The following is a 20340-nucleotide window of genomic DNA, read 5'->3' as shown; positions in this document are numbered from 1 at the left end:
CATTGTTTTTACAACAATTGACACACCTGGTTCATTAATGTCCTTTAGGTTTGTAAAATCTTCTGCCCTTATTTGATTTGGCCTACATGTGGCTCCAGATCCAAGCAAGGTGGTGCATTTTGAAATGCCTAGCGAGCCACTCAGTCTTCCTTACTAATATCTGAGGGTTTGTACCAAAATTGAAGAGTGACCCCACCGACAAATCAATCAACAGCCTGATTTAGACATACTCATAGAATCATACCTTACAGATAAAGTCCCAGACATCACCATCACTTGGTGAACTGCTGCAACGCCGATAATCTCTCCTTCAACAAAACAAAGGAGATAGTCATCAACTTCAGGAAGCGTAGTGGAGGGCATGCCCCTGTCTACATCAATGGGAATGTAGGAGAAATAGCCAAGAGCTTCAAGTTTCTAGATTTCCAGATCACCAACAACCTGTCCTGGTCTCTCTATACCAACACTGTGGATAAGAAAACCCACAAATGCCTCTACATTCTCAGGAGATTAAGGAAATTTGGTGTGTCAGCTACAACTCTCACCAACTTTTACAGATGCACCATAGAAAGCATTCTTTCTGGTTGTATCACAGCTTGGTTTGGCTCCTGCTCTGCCCAAGGCAGAGCAAGAATGAAGCCTAGACCATCATTCAAACAGCTTCCCAGCCATTGACTCTGTCTACACTTCCTGCTGCCTTGGAAAAGCAGCCAGCATAATTAAGGACTCCACGCACCCCGGACATACTCTTTTCCACCTTCTTCCGTCAGGTAAAAGATACAAAAGTCTGAGATCACATACTGACTGACTCAAAAACAGCTACTTTCCTGCTGCCATCAGACTTTTGAATGGACCTACATTACATTAAGTTGATCTTTCTCTACACCCTAGCTATGATTGTAACACTACATTCTGCACACTCTCGTTTCCTTCCCTATGAAAGGTATGCTTTGTCTGTATAACGCACAAGAAATAATACCTTAGATATTCATGTGACAATAATAAATCAAATCACCATCTGGTAGCACCAAAGGGACATGCACAGTGATATACAGTCAGGAGGAAATTGGCCTTGGAGTTCTCAACATCCCAGAAATAATCGTGAATCGGGAGAAAAAGGGAGGGAGGAACTTTAAACAATTCCAAACATCAAGGAGACAGTAGAGAGAAAATTATTGGGCTGCAAAGCTGACAAGTCCCCAGGTCCCGACGGAAGTTGCTGAGACAGTTGATGCATTGGTTGCAATCGACCATCATTCCCTAGATTCTGGAAAGGTTCCATCAGATTGGAAAATAGTGAATATGATTCCTTTATTCAAGAAAGACAGAAATCAGGAAACTACAGTTAACTTATCAAAGGGAAATTGCTGGAATTGTTTATTAAGGAGGGTATAGCAGAACTCTTGGAAAATCTCAATGCAATCAGGAAGAGCCAGCATGGTTTTGTGCAAGGGAACTCATGTTTGATTAAGTTACTGGAGTTCATTGAGGAAGTAATGGGCAATGTGGATAAAGGAGAACTTGTGGATGTGCTATACTTAGATTTCCAGAAGGCAGTTGACAAGATTCCACATCAAGGGTTGTTATACAAAATACACATCAATGGGCCATTTTTGAGTTGGCAAGATGTAACGGGGATCAGTGTGACACCCTCAACTATTTACAATTCATATCAACAGCTTGGGTGAAGGGACATGGTGCTAAATTTGATGATTGGAGTAAAGATAGTAATTAAGTTATAAAGATGACAGAAGGAGTCTTCAAAGGGATATAGATTGATCAATTAAGTAGACATAAAATTGGCAGATGGATCATAATGTGGGAAAATTTGAACTTTCTATTTTACAGGATAGAGAGAGATTGCAGAACATCCTGGTACATTAACCACTTACAGTTAATATGCAGGTATAGAAAGTGATTGGAAGGCAAATAGAATATTGACATTTATTTAACGGGGAATAGAATATACTAGCAGAGATGTTTTGTTACAAATGTATAGAACATTGCTGAGACTACATATAGAGTAGTGTGTACAATTTCGGTCTCATTACTTCAGAGTGTATATAAGTGCATTGTCATGCAGTTCAGAGAAGATTCATGCAACTGATGGAGGGTTATTTTATGAGGAAGTGGGAGACAGGCTGGGCCTATATCCATTGGAGTCTAGATGAATGAGATAACCTTTTGAAATATAGTAGATTCTGACATGATGGGGTGGATGCTGAAAGGGAATTTCCCTTTGGATGATAGACAATATCTAGGGAACGGAGTGTAAGACAGAGATGAGAAGAATGATTTTCTCTCAGAAGGACACAAGTGTTTGGAATTCCCATCTCCAGAGAAACTACAAAGGGTTGTGAATGTAGGCCAATCCATCACTCAAACCAGCCTTCCACCCATTGACTCTGTCTACACTTCCCACTGCCTCGGAAGTGCAGCCAGCATAATCAAGGTCCCCATGCACCCTGGACAGTCTCTCTTCCACCTTCTTCCATGGGGGGAAGAAAGTACAAAAGTCTGAAGTCACATACCAACCAACTTCTTCCCTGCTGCCAGACTTTTGAATGGATCTATCTCGCAGTAATTTGATCTTTCTTTACACCTTCTGAGTGCTCTGGTTTCCTCCCACAATCTGAAAGACATGCTGGTTAGGTGGATTGGCCATGTTAAATTCTCCCTCAGTGTACCCGAACAAGCGCCAGAGTGTGGCGACTAGGGGATTTTCACAGTAACTTCATTACAGTGTTAATGTAAGACTACTTGTGACACTAATAAATAAACTTTAAATTAGTGGAAATGAAGCTGGTTTTAAAACTGTTGTGTTCCTTCCTTTCAAACATATCGGGTCTTACACAGAACGGCATAAAGCACCTTTTCGTAGTATTTGATCTCGTACTCTGTGTCGTTATCACTGGAGTAGTCCAACTCGTGCCATGCCAAGGTGATACTCTTCTGATCAATGCGTTCCGTCCTGATATCGGTCATCTGTAATATCCCTGAAGACGAAAGCAGAAAATTAAAAGGGTTAGCGTCATCAATGAAAGAAGGCACACAGAAACTGGCAGGTTAGATAACTCTTTAAAATATGTCACATTATCTACAAGCAGAATTGCTACAGACACATCTGAAAATGCATTAAAAGGATGAAAGCTTTTGATGTCCCAGCAGGTAAACTGAACTCGCAGTGATATCTGTGAGGTGCCACGCTAACTGGGCAACACTGAATTCTTTCATGATGAAGTGACTAATGAGTGTAACACACAACCCATCCACCCCTCTTCCCCCTCCCACTCGTCTTAAATTCAAATCAGTTGTTTTTTTGGACCCTCAGTAATCTCAGGAGATGGGGATTTATAGGCCAATTGTTGTGCTATTAACATTCATGCTTTGAACAGGTCTGCTCTGCACTAAGTAAGCAAAGCCTGCCATTCAATACTGCAGAATTTACACTGAAAATCTGTGGTGCAAAATTGCAATAATGTGTGCCACATTTGGAAGCGGTTACATATATAACTTTCTAGACACGTTGATCATTGTTGAGCCAACAGGTAGGACTTTAGTTTTTAAGTTTTCTTTATTATTGTCACAAGTGGGCTCATTAATTCGAGGGACGTGGGCTTCACTGGCTAGGCCAGCATTTATTGCCTATTCCTAATTGCCCTTGAGATGGTGGTGGTGAACTGCCATCTTGAAGCGCTGTAGTCCATGTGGTGTAGGTGCACCCATAGTGCCGTTGGGAAGGGAGTTGGGGATTTTGACTCAGTGACAGTGAAGGTACAGCAAGTCAGGATGGCGGGTAGCCAAGTGGGGAACTTACCGATGGTGGTCCTCCCATGTATTTGCTGTCTTTGTCCTAGATGGTATAGAAAGTGCTATCCAAAGTGCCTTGGTGAGTTCCTACAATGCATCTTGTGGATGGTGCACGCTGCAGCTATTGTGTTACATTGGTGGAGAGAATGAACGTTTGCAGAAGGGCTGCTTCATCCTGGATAGCGTCAAGCGTTTTGTGTGCTTTTGGATCTGCACTTATACAGGTAAGGGGAGAGTATTCTGTTACACTCCTGACTTGTAGATGGTGGACAGGCTTTAGGGAAAATCAGAAGATGAGTTACTCACCACAGCCTTTGACATATTCTTGTAACCACAGTATTGACATGGCTAATCCAGTAGGGTTTCTGGTCAATGGTAACCCCTAGGATGTTGATAGTGAAGGATTCAGTGATGGCAATGCCCTTGAATATCAAGTGTCAATCGATAGGTTTTCTCTAGTTGGATATAGCCGTAGCCTAACACTTGTGTGGCGTGAATGTTACTTGTTGCTGGTCACCCCAAATCTGCAAATCCATCCCAGATCCCCAGAGCTTTACCCTGGGTCTTGAGATTACCAGTGCAGCAATATCACTTCGCCACCCCTATCCTTGGGGAGGCAGAATAGGAGCATGTATATCTGGATCTTTTGTTGTGAAGTTGGGTAGAGCAATTGTAGATTTGTGTTTCTAAAACTTCAAGAAGAGGAAGCATTGCATGGTTCTGTTAAAAGGCGTTTTTTGGGCTTGGGGGTTAAAAGTGCAAGCACAGAGTATCCAAACAGAAATATTTTTAAACAACCAAGCAGTAGTATTACCAAGGCAACCAGCTTACAGGCTTTTGAATATAGCCAATCAATTTGAATCAGAACAGGCTTTTGAAATTTAGCCAGTTTGAATCAGGCACTGAGAGACCAACAACCTATTAAATTTAAATCTAATGGTTTTTGGCAACTTACGACCAATCCTATAGTGGGGGCAGTGATACGTCATCACTGGTATAAAAGGAAAGGGGCAGTGGGACAAGGGGAGAGAGCAACTATCACCTACCACAGCTCAAAACCTCATCTAGATACCAAAGAAGAATCAACAGAGGAGGCCCAGAATATTCGAAGACACAAAACCTGGTTGCAATTTAGAGCATGATTAAAATTCTAATTTTTGTTAATGAGTGGGAATTGTATTTGCTGGAACAGCATTCCATTAGAATTGTGTTTTATTTGGTTTATTAAGTTTAGTTAACTTGTTCACTCTTAGTTAGGTAAATACATTGTTACTTGTGTGTGTGTGTGTGTGTGTGTGTGTCAGGGAGTTATTTTGATTTAATCACTAAATGTTGCTGACGAGCAGATTACGCCGCTTCACACTTACTTTTACAGATTATAGGGCAAGGTACTTCTCTTTGAGTGGTTAGATGTTAGTTCTCAGAGGGGGGCAATCAACCGCTGCTTCACAACGCTATTTCTTACATTGCAGTTTTTTTACACTTTGCTTCTCTGCTCTGAACTCTGTCCAGGTTGCACAGGCCACAGTTTACCATACAGAGCTCCGCTATCGACTGCCAGTAGACTACCTGACCATGGAGACAACACTTCTTCAGCTGGCATCCATGTAGATGCATTTCCTGCATGGGTTACTGAATGATAATTAGGAAGAAGATTGCCCAGATGTTAGTTCCTGCCAGCCATTCAAGCTAACAATTATCCCTTAAGTCACCAGAAATGTGGATTGTGGAAGCATCTTAGAAACATACTACAGCACAGTACAGGCCCTTCGGCCCTCAATGTTGTGCCAAGCTGTGTCCAATCCCAAGATCAAGCCATCCCGTCCCGATCATTCTGGTGTGCTCCATGTGCCTATCCAATAACCGCTTGAAAGTTCCTAATGTGTCCGACTCCACTATCACAGCAGGCAGTGCGTTCCACACCCCAACCACTCTCTAAGTGAAGAATCTACCTCGGACATCCTTCCTATATCTCCCACCATGAACCTTATAGTTATGCCCCCTAGTAACAGTTACATCCACCTGAGGAAATAGTCTCTGCACGTCCACTCTATCAATCCCTCTCATCATCTTATAAACCTCTATTAAGTCGCCTCTCAACCTCCTCCACCCTAAACAGAAAAGCCCCAGCTCCCTCAACCTTTCTTCATAAGACCTACCCTCCAAACCAGGCAGCATCCTGGTAAATCTCCTCTGCACTCTCTCCAATGCTTCCACATCCTTCTTACAGTGAGGTGACCAGAACTGAGCACAATATTCCAAACGTGGCCTCACCAACGTCCGGTATAGTTGCAGCATAACCCCACGGCTCTTAAACTCAAAACCCCTGTTAATAAACACTAACACACTATAAGCCTTCTTCAAGGCTCTATCCACTTGAGCGGCAACCTTCAGAGACCTGTGGATATAGACCCCAAGATCTCTGTTCCTCCACATTCCTTAGGACCCTGCCGTTGACCCTGTAATCTACATTCAAGTTTGTCCCACCAAAATGAATCACCTCACACTTATCAGGGTTAGACTCCATCTGTCATTTTTCGGCCCAGCTCTGCATCCTATCAATGTCTCTTTGCAGACTGCAAGAGCCCCCCACCACATCCACTACTCCACCAATCTTGGTGTCGTCAGTAAATTTACTAACCCACCCTTCAGCCCCTTCTTTCAAGTCATTGATAAAAATCACAAAAAGCAGAGGACCCAGCACTGACCCCTCTGGCACACCGCTGGTAACTGACCTCCAGTCTGAAAATTTTCTCTCCACCACCACCCTCTGTCTTCTATGATACAGCCAGTTACTTATCCAATTGGCCAAATTTCCTTCTATCCCACACCTCCTTATCTTCCTCATGAGCCTGCCATGGGGAACCTTATCAAACGCCTTACTAAAATCCATGTAGACGACATCAACAGCTCTACCTTCATCCACACACTTAGTTACCTGTTGCACGCAGATTTTCTTTGTGGGACATGAGCATAGCTGGACGACCAGCATTTATTGCCCATCCCTAGTTGCCCTTGGAGGGCAATCTTATTGCTGTGGGTCTGGAGTCACAAGTAAGCCAGACGAGGTAAGGACGGCAGATTTCCTGTCCTAAAGGGCATTAGTGAACCAGATGGGTTTTTCTGACAATCGACAATGGTTCCATAGTAATCAGTAGGTTCTTAATTCCAAATAGTTTTGTTGAATTCGAATCCACCATCTGCCGTGGCAGGATTCGAACCCTCGTCCCCAGAATATTAGCTGAGTTTCTGGATTAATGGTCTAGTGATGATACCTCAAGGCCATCACCTCCCCTTGGCCCCAGTGTGTGCACCTTCAAACAACACTGACTACACTAAAAAAAAGACAACCAGCTATGAAACACTCTAACATAAGTAAAGAATGCGTCTGCTGTGAGGTAAGTAGGAGTCATAAAAAATAATTAATCTGTGTAGTGTAGAAGTAAACCACATGCTGCACTCACCCAGTGGTCCTTGAGGGGCAGACAGGCTTATTTTTATGAATTTGAATCATATTATGCAAAAGGAACTGCATTTTAGTGAAGTACTATGAATCATGGATGTTACATTTTTACTATAAACACAAATTACGTTTGTAGTAAGACTGAAATAAATATGCATCGTAAAAGCTGTTACTCTGACCGTAATAATCAAATCATTTTTAAGCAGAGATGTGGGAATTCAGCACCACCGAATGATGCCCGGGTAGGTCGTTGCTGTCACAATCGGATAAATGAATGCTAATTTCTTCTTATTAAGGTAATAAAATCACAATAAAGTGACTTCATCAAACTTTATCACAGATTCTTTAAGCTATTCGATTTACCCTATTTGAGATTGTTATCCTGTCGGTACAATGTGGGATAATGAAGATTTACTTCAACAGGAGAAAGCTTTGCTTTCCAAGTTAGACCACAAGACGCAGGAATAGAAACAGGTTCTTCAGCCCATCGAGTTTGCTCTGCCCATCTAAAATCATGACTGACCCAATGTGGTAATCTTCAACTCCACTTATTCCCATAACTCTTGATTCCCTGCAAGAGAGAATGTGTATTTAAGAGCAAGATGTGTGTGTGTGTGAGAGAGAGCAAGAGGTGTGTGTGTGTGTGTGTGTGAGAGAGAGAGCAAGAGGTGTGTGTGTGTATGTGTGTGTGAGGGAGAGAGCAAGAGGTGTGTGTGTGTGTGGGAGAGAGCAAGAGGTGTGTGTGTGAGAGACACCAAGAGGTGTGTGTGTGTGTGAGAGAGAGAGAGCAAGAGGTGTGTGTGTGTGAGAGACAGCAAGAGGTGTGTGTGTGTGTGAGAGAGAGAGCAAGAGGTGTGTGTGTGTGTGTGTGTGTGTGTGTGTGTGTGAGAGTGAGAGAGAGAGAGCAAGACGTGTGTGTGCGAAAGAGGGAGGTGTGTGTGAGAGAGAGGTGCGCATGTGTCTGTACGTGCATGTGTTGTGTGTGAGCGAGAGAGTGTGTCTATGTGTGGGGGGAGAAAAAAGTGTGTGTGTGTGCATGCGCGTGTGAGGGAGAGAGAGGGAGGGAGGTATGTGTGTGTGGTGGGCAGGCAGATCCATATTTGAGTTGAGATGTGCAATAAACCCCTTAAAATGAAACATCTAACAATGTAGCTTTGGACCACTCTCCTCTGCAATATAACACATAAAACTCATATTGATAGCAATATGAACCAGGACCATCTTTCAGGTCTGAGCAAGTTCAGAAATCTGATGCTGTAAAGGATGGTCCAAGTAATTAAACTAGAAATCAGTATGCAGAATGAGGAAAGTTATTTCATTTAAGTTATAATCACAGTGCCTGAATTTAAAAAGCTAAACTTAAAAATCAATTTCAGAAAGGCAGGTCAGAGAAATCTTGCCCATTAAATGTATTTATATTGAGAAGAAACACAGTCCTGCGTTGGACTGATTAGTTTAGCTTTATTAATAGGATTCTTGCCTCTGAATCAGGTCCTGGCTGAAATCTCACTCCCAAAGCTAGGTTATTGTTCCAGCGCAGAAGAATTGAAGTGATACAAGAATGACTGCCCTTGAAACTGAGGAAGCATTTAACCCATTGTGGCATCTAAGAGTCCCAGCGAAACTGGAGTCAATAGAAATTGGAGGAAAATTGTCCAACGGTTTGAGTCATAAAGAAAGATGATGGTGGTTGTTGGAGGTCAATCATCTCAGTCCTAGGAAATCACAGCAGGATAATCACAGGGTGGTGTCCTATGCCCCACCATTCTCCATTCGAGTCAGGAGTGGAGGTGTTCACTGTACAATGTTCAGCACCATCCGTGCTTCCTCAGATACTGAAGCAGTCCATATCCAGATGCAACAAGACTTGGCCAACATTCAGGTTTGGGCTGATAAGTGGCAAGTAACATTCATGCGACACAAATGCCAGACAATGACCGTCGCCAACAAGACAGAATCTAAGCATCTCACCTTGACATTCAGTGGCATCACCATCACGGAATCCTGGGAGTTACCACTGACCAGAAAATGAACTGGACGAGTCATATCCATCGATAAAAGCAAAATACTACGGATTCTGGAATCTGAAACAAACACAGAAAATGCTGGAAAATCTCAGCAGGTCTGAAAGCATCTGTGGAGAGGGAATAGAGTCAATGTTTTGAGGCTCCATTGTGACACTCTGGAGTCAAAACATTGCCTCTATTCTCTCCCCACAGGTACTGTCAGACCTGCTGAGATTTTCCAGCATTTTCTGTTTTTGTTAGTCCACAGACTGTGGACACAAGACCAAGTCAGATGCTGGAAATTCTGCAGAGTAACAAACCTCCTGATTTCCTCCATGTCCTGAATGAAAACCTCATTGAACTTAATAGAGTGCAAACTACATTGGCATTCGGTATAATGAATGTTTTTAAGGAAACAAAATCGAAGTGAAATCCATCAAAAGTATTTGCAAGATGTAAGTTTGTTTTGCAGATTTGAAACTTGCAGCGCTTCGCACTGCTAACGTTTATGATCCACATTACGCTCTAATTGCTAGGTGGTTTCAAATGCAAGAACTGCAAAATTAAGATGGACAAAGGTCCAACTGGCTGGCTTCTAACATCCTAGTAGACAAGTGGCACACCACTCATGGAACTGTTGACTGTTAATATCAGTTAACTCTATCAAGTAGTCTACAGCAGATCGAGAATGTAGGGATTCAGGGATATGGAGGGAAGAGAGGGGGGAAAATCAGGATATTGAATTTGATGATCAGCCATGATCAAAATGAATGGTGGAGCAGGCGCCAGTGACCTACTCTTACCTCTAGTTTTTATGGGGCTTGATATGCACAGAATCTTCAGTGGAGAAGAGCTTTTATCTATGCATACAACTAGTCCAGTTCATTTTCTGGTCAGTGGTAACTCCCAGGATGTTGACAGTAGGGGATTCCATGATGACATTCAGTGGCATCAACAAGGTGAGATGGTTAGATTCTCTCTTGCTGGAGATGGTCATTGGCTAGCGTGAATGTTACTTGCCACTTATCAGCCCAAACCTGAATATTGGCCAAGTCTTGCTGCATTTGGATATGGACTGCCTCAGTAACTGACCAACATAGTTTCAAAGTCATTTGTTCCACCCAAGCATCTGACTCTCACCATGCCTCACATTTCCAATTACTCATACATCAAATATTACTGGAACAGATTTAATAAGCGAATGAATCAATCAACACTATCTGCTTTCACCATCCGTACGAGCTCGTTCCACAGCTATTACCTTTTGCTCGTGGAAATATTGTTTTTCTGAAGTTCGTCGATGAACTTCTTTACATTTTTGACACGAGAGCTGCAGTATATTTGCTGCACCTGCTCTCATGGGGCGATTTACGTACTCTGAATGATTCTTCAGTCTCATGCTCAGTTACGCTTCTCACTGGTCACACAAAACCTGTGTAAAGGGCTTGCTAACACTCTGTTACACTTTAATATCCATACTGAAATGCAATCTTCATTCGGTGGTGTTTAACAGCAACCAGGTTAACCCTTACACCACATGGAGATCTGTCTGCGTTCTCCACCACAGTGGACAGGGCAGCTGCCGAGGATCCGTCATATACAACTAGAAAAACGGGTACGCTATGTGCGACAGCCACCTGCGGGGAATTGGATTTACAGGGTTAGCTCGTAGGACCTGGAGGAAATATTTCTGCTCCTCCTGGCCCACAAGCTGTGCTGTAAAGGCACTCGGCATAATGAATTCTGTCCTTCCTGCCTGCCAGGTTATATGCGCTCTGGAAATCCTGGCTTACATGATTACTTAAAAATAGTAACCGTGCTAAAACGGAGGCATGTGGCCTGCTTAAAATGTTTTGACCTTCCACCTCCTGGTTCCATTAAAACCCCCTGGAAAGTTTTGAGGCAGGATGTAGTCGGTTTTTGATATTTTTACTTGCTGCCTGACACAAATCCACCCGTTTGTTGGTCAAATTACCTACACCCACCATATAAAACACTGATCAAACCCCTTGATAATTGTACAGACCACTGTCACGTCATCCCTCAGCCCTCTCTCCTTTTGCAGCAAAAAGCCCCAGCCTGTCTGTGCTGATAATGGTTAACTCGGCAACTCTGATCTCACCTTTTATACGCCTTCAGCAACGCCCCACATCCCTTTCATAACATGGGCTCCAGAACCTTGCACACTTCAGAGGGTTAGCAGTTTGAATCATCTGTTCAGCTTACATCGTTGAAAAAATATATTGCGCAGTGCGGCTCAGTGGGGAGCAACTCTGAGAAAGTTCGACACTTCATTCTACATGGGGCTAGTCTTAAACAGTTCATACTCCTCATACCTCGATATGAATAGCAGAATTAAAGTGGGCACGAGAGCTGGATGCATCCTGTTCACTGCACAATCTGAAGAAGACAACATCACCCCACTAGTAAAATCAAATCGGGCAACGTGGTTGTAGTTTTCCCATTGCGGTTGGCACGGTGGCACAATGGTTAGCACTGCTGCCTCACAGCGCCAGGGACCCAGGTTCAATTCTGGTTTATGGGTGACTCTCCATGTGGAATCGGCACATTCTCCCCATGTCTGCATGTGTTTCCTCCAGGTGCTCCGGTTTCTTCCCACAGTCCAAAGATATTAGGTTAATTGCCACACTAAATTGCCCCTTAGTGTCAAGGGCACTTAGCAGGGTGAATACGTAGGATGACTGGGATAGGATGGGGTTGTTGTTGGTGCAGTCTAGACGGGCTGAATGGCCTCCTTCTGCGCTGTAGGGATTCAATGACTCTATACATGTTACTTCCTAATCTGATAAAGAAAAGGGGCAGGTGTAAATCTAATACCCTTTATTGAGGTGTGTGGGAATGTTCTCAATCTTCCAGTGTTAACTCCCTCAGTGGGTTTTATTCTGTAGCTTTTCTAAACACTACAGCAGAACTCGGACTGTAGACAGGGAGAGTGGGAGGAGGGACTGGTGGGGACATCCCCTTCCATTTGTCTTAGTGCACTGTTGGGTCACTGCAAAGCATCGATGTGCACGTTACAGCATTCCTCCAGCAGTTTAAATCTTCAAGGTTTATGTTTATTGCTGACCTGCTGAGATGCCTTTGGGTTGAAACTATAACCCAAACACAACGGGAAGCTATTTCACATTGGTTTAATGTGTTGAAAGGCCGTAAAAGGTGTTACATCGAGAGTGAGTCACAATCAGTCCATTCAACACGAAGCTCTCCCAGTAATATTTCTGTCCACAGTCCATTTCACTTCAAAAAAAAATGACTGAAGACAACTCTGTACCTTGGAGCTAACAAACATCTGTTCAGCAGGCACATGTGCAATTAATTTTATTACATTCATAAGAACAGCATGCTTATAACTAGGGATGGGCTATAAATGCTGGCCAGCCAGTGACACCCATGTCCCGTGAGTGAATTAAAAAAAGAACTGACCAGACAGTTTATGATTCAGCACCCCAGGGAAAGGCACAGCCTACAACCAAAGCTACATAAAGTTTATTAAGTTTATTTATTAGTGTCACAAGTAGGCTTACGTTAAAACTGCAATCAAGTTACTGTGAAAATCCCCTAGTCGCCACATTCCGGTGCCTGTTCGGGTACACTGAGGGAGAATGTAGCATGGCCAATGCACCCTAACCAGCATGTTATTCGGACTGTGGGAGGAAACCAGAGCACCCGGAGGAAACCCACGCAGACATGGGGAGAACGTGCAGTCTCCGTACAGACGGTGACCCAAGCCAGGAAAGGAAACACAGAACATCAAGGGGGGGACAGAAAGCAGCTTTTATTGTAACAACATCCAAAACCACGATAAGAAAATTAATTCACATTTCTTTTCTAAATGTGGCAATTTGCTGCAAGTCAAGTGCATAATATTTGATCAACAGTTTCAGCATTTGAGAGAATATTTAATTATACAAGCAAGCAGTTGACACAGCACTGCAAACGGATTACACTACGTATTCTGAAGAATGAGCAATGACACTTCATCAGGCACTTTGCCAGCACTGTATCTTCATTTCAAACTTCAACTTCTTCACAGAATTCTCAGGTTATGGGAACAGTGGATGTAAACAGCATTGAAGTGTCTGCTCAGTTATTAAATAGTGGAGCAGGCTCGATGGGTTGAATGGACTACTTTTTTTTAAACTGTGAAAATCCCCTAGTCACCACACTCTGGCATGGACAATGCACCTAACCAGCATGTCTTTTAGACAGTGGGAGGAAGCCCACACAGACACGGGGAGAATGTGCACAGATAGTGACTCAAGCTGGGAATCAAACTCAGTCCCTGGCACAGTGAGGCAGCAGTGCTAACCACTGTGCCACCCTATTCCTATGTTCCTAACGTAGAATGGCTGCAGCACAAGAGGTGGCCACTCAGCCCGCCATGTTAATGCTGGCCCTCTGTGGGAGGACTCCCTTAACCTCTTCCCAGTAGCCTTGCACAGTTTTCCTTTTCAGATAGTGATCACTCTGCTTTTTTTTTTAAGTACCTCGATTGAACCTGTCTTCACTGCACTCCCAGACCGTGCATTCCAGATTCGTGCACTCGCTGTGCAATATGGCTTCTCCTCGCTTCGCCATTGCTCCTTTTGGCAATTTTCTCAAGTCTGTGCCCTTTGGCTCTTGACCTTTCCACCAATGGGAACAACCTCTCCCCATGCTTTCTGTCCAGACGCCACAGGATTTTCAACACCCGAATCAAATCTCTCAGCCTTCCCTTCGCCAATCAGAATAGTCTCAACTTCTCCAATCTATCTACAGAGTGCAGGGGCACTTCACCAGTTCAATCTTTGCTGATCTTTAAAGGAACTTGGTTCTACTCATATCATAAAGGCAAAATACTGGGATGCTGGAATCTGAAATAGAAAATGCTGGAAAATCTCAGCAGGTCGGACAGGAAGAGAGATAAACCTGTTGGACTTTAACCTGATGTTGAGAGACTTCTTAGAGGGAACAGAGCCAACCTTTCGCTCACATGAGAGCTTCTCCAATTTCACCACAACACTGAAGTCGACCATCCCAAGTTGCATTCTGGTAACCCTTCACTGCACCCTCTGCAAGTTCCAGCATCTTCTGTTTTTGTTTCAGATTCCAGCATCTGCAGTATTTTGCTTTAATATTTATACAATGAGGGTCGGTGGGCGGGCTGTAATTGGGCAAAGGAAATGTAAATGGTGATGATGAAGGCTGTAAAAAGTGCTAGAAGCATCCATTGAGTGACTGGAATGTGTGAACGACAGAACAGAGATACAGATTGTTAAGGGACTGAGAAGTATGGCAGTTGGCTCTGAAGGGGGTGGGTGGGAGGAGGGGTGGCAGGGAGGGGAGGTTTGGAAACAAGATAAGAGTGTGAGATTTCAGAAGTGGGAAAAAAGAAAAATGAAACATGATAACAATGGATGAATGACATGAAAAGAAGAATGGAAATGGGATGAAGGTGAAGGGAGAAGACATCACGCTCTGAAGTTGTTGAACTCAATGTTCAGATCGGAAGGCTCTAAAGTGCCCCATCGCGAGATGAGGTTCTGTTCCTCCAGTTTGAGTTGGGGTTCGCTGGAACATTACAAAAAGCCAAGAACGGACAGGAGAGCAGAGTGGTGTGGTGAAGGACCCAAAACATACCCTTTTCCACCTTGTTCCGTCGGGAAAAAGGCACAAAATTCTGAGGTCACGTACCAACTGACTCAAAGACAGCTTCTTCCCTGCTACCGTCAGACTTTTGAATGGACCTAACTCACATTAAATTGATCTTTCTCTTCAGCCTGGCTATGCCTGTAACACTACATTCTGCACTCTGTCCTTTCCTTCTCTATGAATGGTATGTTTTGTCTGTATAGTGCACAAGAAAAATATTTTTCATCTATACTAATTCACGTGACAATAATAAATCAAATCAAAACTTATAAAAATGGCAAGTGACAGGCTCTACTCATCTTGGTGCATCGGTAGTGGAAGGCAATTCAGCTAAGGGGAGTACAGAGCAATATCAATTCACTATCAAGAATGGGCTACTTGAAGTAATGACGCTGACATTTAACAAAATGACAAGCTAGTGGGCTGTGACAAACCAATACTGAAGATACCTAGCAACACACTCCTGGTATTACTTCAGTAGACACATTGTTCCCAGTGAAGCGACATTCTACTCACTGACTAAAGGAATACAAGCGAGACAAACAGAATCAGAAAAGCACAAAGAGAGTGTGATTGGTCCATCTGGCTAATGACCCAGAGGGCAGTCCCCACCACACCCCAGTGTAAACATCTGGAGCAAACCCAACTCCACTTGGCCCACTCACCCCACTTTAATTTTTTGACCAATGGCCCTTTTAAGTAGTATGAGGTGGGACTTACGTCCATCTCCAGGAGGAGATCCCAACTCACATGAGCTTCTAGCCAGTTGGAAGCCAGCAACACCACCTGAAATAGTGGCTGTTGTTGGGGCCACTGATAGGTTAAGTTAGCGGTGTTGGCGCGGGTCCTAGACTTTCAGGCAGGTTTTACACCCCAGGCTTACAGACCCTTGAGAACGGGCATGGGGGAAGTTGGAACGAGCAGCGGTGTGGGGAGGGCAGGAGAGAGGAAGGATTCTGATTGAGACAGGGGATCCAGGAAGCAGCCAGTTCCCCACCACATTCTCCTTCCCTCAACTTTGACCAGTAAATCTCACAGTTAAACCTGTTCAGCTCCATGCCGGGCACAAGCCTCTCTCACCACCCATTATATTGGATCCTTAATTGGGCATTAATCACTCACTTGAGGGCCTCAACTGAGCCAAAGCTAAGTGACCTATCTAACGCCATCTCAGCCACCTATGAAATGTTGGAGAGGTGGGTGTGGGTGAACTGGTAGCAGGTATACCAGCGATTGCATGGCATCCTAATTCACAGCTCCACCCATCTCTTTGCCACCTGCAAGTAGTCCCTAAGATTGAGCCTATTTGCCAATTAATACTCAGCAATTTTACCCAATCTCCCCTTAACCATCTCTGCTCGAATGACAAAAATTCCAGCTTCTCCAATGTCACTACATCACTGAATTTCTTATCCCATGTAGCATTCTGGTAATCCTTCCTGCGCCCACAGCAAGGTTGTGACACCTGACCCAAAATCTGCTGGAAATAATTAATTAACCTTTTTAAAAGGAGCTGGATTGATGGGTTTTGACAAATCTCTGGGCTGGAATGATCATAAAAGCCAGAGACCACAGCCCTTCCGTGGGATCCGCTGTACGGTTGGTTTTAGTTCAAAGGCTTTTCAATGTAAAGTATTTCTGTCTAATGTAACTAACTGTGCTACGCTTCAACATTAACTCAAATTAACTTGGCCACATTTTAAAACCCAACTTGGAATTCTGGGTTGAGCCTAGAAAATTGGTTACATTCTTTGAAAGTATAATGTAAGGTAAACAGGCTTTCGCATATGGTAAACAGTGGTGTTTCATGGCCACAGCTGCCAATTGTTTATGAAAGTTAAAGGCTACTTGTTTCCAGTCATTTCATACCAAAGGTAAGTATTCAGTTATACTGTAGACACAGGTCAATTATAGTCAATTCGATCCAGACTACGTTTTGAGTTCTTTGGCCAGCACAGTACTGGCTTTCGCTATTTTCGCTATTTTCTCTTTCTTAAGTAATCCTTATTTTGCTTTCTGTAAATGCTCATTTTAAACGATGCTCACTGAAGAAGTTCTATTTCAAAACAGTTGTGCTTACGTCTATTCACAAGAAGAAAGCAGACCTTATGCCGTCCTTTGATATCGGGGAAATACATGTTTCCTAATATGAAAATGAGAGTTTTTGAACAATGGAGGTAATCAATTTTGGGAGCCATTTGATTAGCAATTGAAAATATTTGAGGCTGCCTCCCTGCTCTTCCTTGCACCCCATTACAAAGGTCACCAAGGACGGATCTTTGAACGTTCCTGCACCAACTTGGGGTGACACGGTAGCACAGTGGTTAGCACCGCTGCTTCACAGCTCCAGGGTACTGGGTTCGATTCCCAGCTCCGGTCACTGTCCATGTGGAGTTTGCACATTCTCCTCATGTCTGTGTGGGTTTCCTCCGGGTACTCCGGTTTCCTCCCACAGTCCAAAGATGTGCGGGTTAGGTTGACTGGCCATGATAAGAAATTGCCCCTTAGTGTCCAGGGATGTGTAGTTTAGAGGGATTAGTGGGTATAGTATGGAGGGATATCGGGGTAGGGCCTGGGTGGGATTGTGTCCGGTGCAGACTCGATGGGCCGAAGGGCCTATTTCTGCACTGTAGGGTTCTATGGTTCTAACTAAGGAAATGAGAGCTGCAGCAGACAGATCCTTCAACTGAATGTGTAATAGTGGCTGTGACACTAGGATAACCAGCTGTCCCTTATTTTACATAATTGTCCTGTATCTGAATCCGCTGTCCAGCTGCTGAAACACCATCTGTCCCATAATTCCAAACCTTACAGTTTGCGCACACACACACACTCTCTCTCCTGTTTGCCCTCTCTCTATGAAGAGGTTTTGGTTTCCTTATCTGAGGAAAGATGTTCTTGCTCCAGGAATACAACAAAGCTTTACCAAATTGATCCCTGGGATGGCAGGACTGACGTATAAGGAGTGACTGAGTCAGTTAGAATTATAAGAATGGGGGAGGGTGAGGGTTAAATCTCATAGAAACCTATAACATTCTAACAGGACTAGACAGGGTAGATGCACAAAGGATGTTCCCAACAGTAAGGGGAATCCAGAACCAGAGTCAAAGTCTAAGGATCTGGCGTAAATCTTTTGGGGCAGAGATCTCGTCATCCAGAGAATGGTTGTTGTGGAATTCACTACCACAGAAGCAGTTGAGGCCAAACCATTGTGTTTTCAAGAAGGAGTTAGATATAGCTCTTGGAGTGAAGGGAATCAAAGAATACGGGGGGAAGGTGGTATCAGGCTACTGAGTTGATATTTAGCCGTGTTCTTACTGAATGGTGGTGCAGAAAGGCTGATTGATCTCCTTCTGCTCCTATTTTCTATGTTACAGCTCTGACACAGCCTCATACTCTCAGCAATGGCAGCGCGCACACCCCTCTCCCCAACTATATGGACCCACATGGCAGGATTTCCCTTCACATCCTCAAGATTTGGTCAACGTGGCTTGAACACTTTTGCCATACAAGGTTTAAAGTTTCTTTATTAGTCACAAGCAAAACCTACATTAACATTGCAACAAAGTTACTGTGAAATTCCCCTATTCGCCACACTCTGGCGCCCGTTCGGGTCACTGCACCCTAACCAGCACGTCTTTCAGACTGTGGAAGGAAACCGGAGCACCCAGAGGAAACCCATGTAGACATGGGGAGAGCGTGTAACCTCCACACAGACAGTGACCCAAGCCGGGAGTTGAACCTGAGTCCCGGTGCTGTAAGTCAGCAGTGCTAACCACTGGGCCACCGTGCTGCCCATAGAGGGAAGAGTCTGTCTAACCAAATCCTGAGATGCAGCCAAGAGTCTGCACTGACCTGAAACCGCAAGGCTAAAAGTGAAGCCAAATCATGAGTATAATGGAAATTTCTCTTAACATCAGCCATTGTGGTCTTTACGGTTATCACTTAATTCGACTGGCTACCTAACATGGAGTAATAAAGAATTTAATTACATTTCATGTGGCGATACGCTGTGTTAAGTCCTGCTGTGAATATTCTTTCAAGCTATCACTGGGCAGGAAATCAACCATATTATTACCTAATTAACCATACTGTCTTTTTCTTATAAATGAGAATCAATAAAATATCATTCCGGTGATATCAATGGGATGTGTGTGATTCACAAAGACTCAGACGCACCGGAGTCCCCAGCTGCCAGAGACGGAACTAGGAGTCTACTTCATTTCAACACACTGCACTGTCTCCTGCCCTCATCTTTACAAGGGTGAGTGATTTGCCCAACACTCCATCCTGACATTCGAACATAGGACAGTACAGCACAGTACAGGCCCTTCAGCCCTCAATGTTGTACCAAGCTATGTCCGAACCCAAGATCAAGCTACCCCACTCCCTATCATTCTGGTGTGCTCCACGTGCCTATCCAATAACCACTTGAAAGTTCCTGAAGTGTCTGACTCCATTATCACAGCGGGCAGTGCATTCCACGCCCTAACCATTCTCTGAGTAAAGAATCTACTTCAGTCATCCCTCCTATATCTCCCACCATGAACCTTATAGTTATGCCCCCTAGTAACAGCTACATCCACCCGAGGAAATAGTCTCTGCATGTCCACTCTATCTATCCCCTCAACATCTTATAAACCTCTATTAAGTCGCCTCTCATCCTCATCTGCTCCAAAGTAAAAAGCCCCAGCTCCCTCAACCTTTCCTCATAAGACCTACCCTCCAAACCAGGCAGCATCCTGGTAAATCTCCTCTGCACTCTCGCCAATGCTTCCACATCCTTCTTATAGTGAGGTGACCTGAACTGCACACAATATTCCAAATGTGATCTCACCAAGGTCCTGTATAACCCCATGGCTCTTGAACTCAAACCCCCTGTTAATAACACACTATAAGCCTTCTTCACAGCTCTATCCATTTGAGTGGCAACCTTCAGAGATCTGTGGATATAAACCCCAAGATCTCTCTGTTCCTCCACATTTTTCAGAACTCTGCCATTGACCCTATAATCCACATATCAGTTTATCCTACCAAAATGAATCAACTCACACTTATCAGGGTTAAACTCCACCTGCCACTTTTCTGCCCAGCTCTGCATCCTATCAATGTCACTTTGCAGCCTACAAGAGCCCCCCACCTCATCCACTGCTCCAATCTTGATGCCATCAGCAAATTTACTAACCCACGCTTCATTCTAACATTCACAGACAAGGAGGGCTCAGTTAAGCTCACCTTGGGCTCAAGCTGAGTTTCAGAGTTGTAATTGCAGCTTACCAATTCTGGTTGGACATATTTCTGGAGGTTTCACCACATGACCACCTGCAACCATTTAATTCCACGCCGCCCATACCTTCCCACCCTTGGTCACCTAGCAAGTCCTCTTCATACATGACAACCTTTATCCAC

General features: G+C 43.9%; 1 protein-coding gene across 1 annotated transcript in view; it reads right to left on the bottom strand.

Annotated features, from left to right (window-relative positions):
• Positions 1-20340, bottom strand: part of epha10 (EPH receptor A10) — a 548838-nt gene that overhangs the window by 100118 nt on the left and 428380 nt on the right. Inside the window, exon 6 of the mRNA XM_080211320.1 lies at positions 2872-2996. Coding sequence (XP_080067446.1) covers positions 2872-2996 — 125 coding nt within the window. The remainder of the gene's footprint in view (positions 1-2871; positions 2997-20340) is intronic.

Source organism: Carcharhinus amblyrhynchos, chromosome 24 (genome assembly GCF_965287045.1).
Source record: "Carcharhinus amblyrhynchos chromosome 24, sCarAmb.v2.hapA, whole genome shotgun sequence".
Lineage (NCBI taxonomy): Eukaryota > Metazoa > Chordata > Chondrichthyes > Carcharhiniformes > Carcharhinidae > Carcharhinus > Carcharhinus amblyrhynchos.
This window is presented reverse-complemented; position numbering and strand designations above follow the sequence as displayed.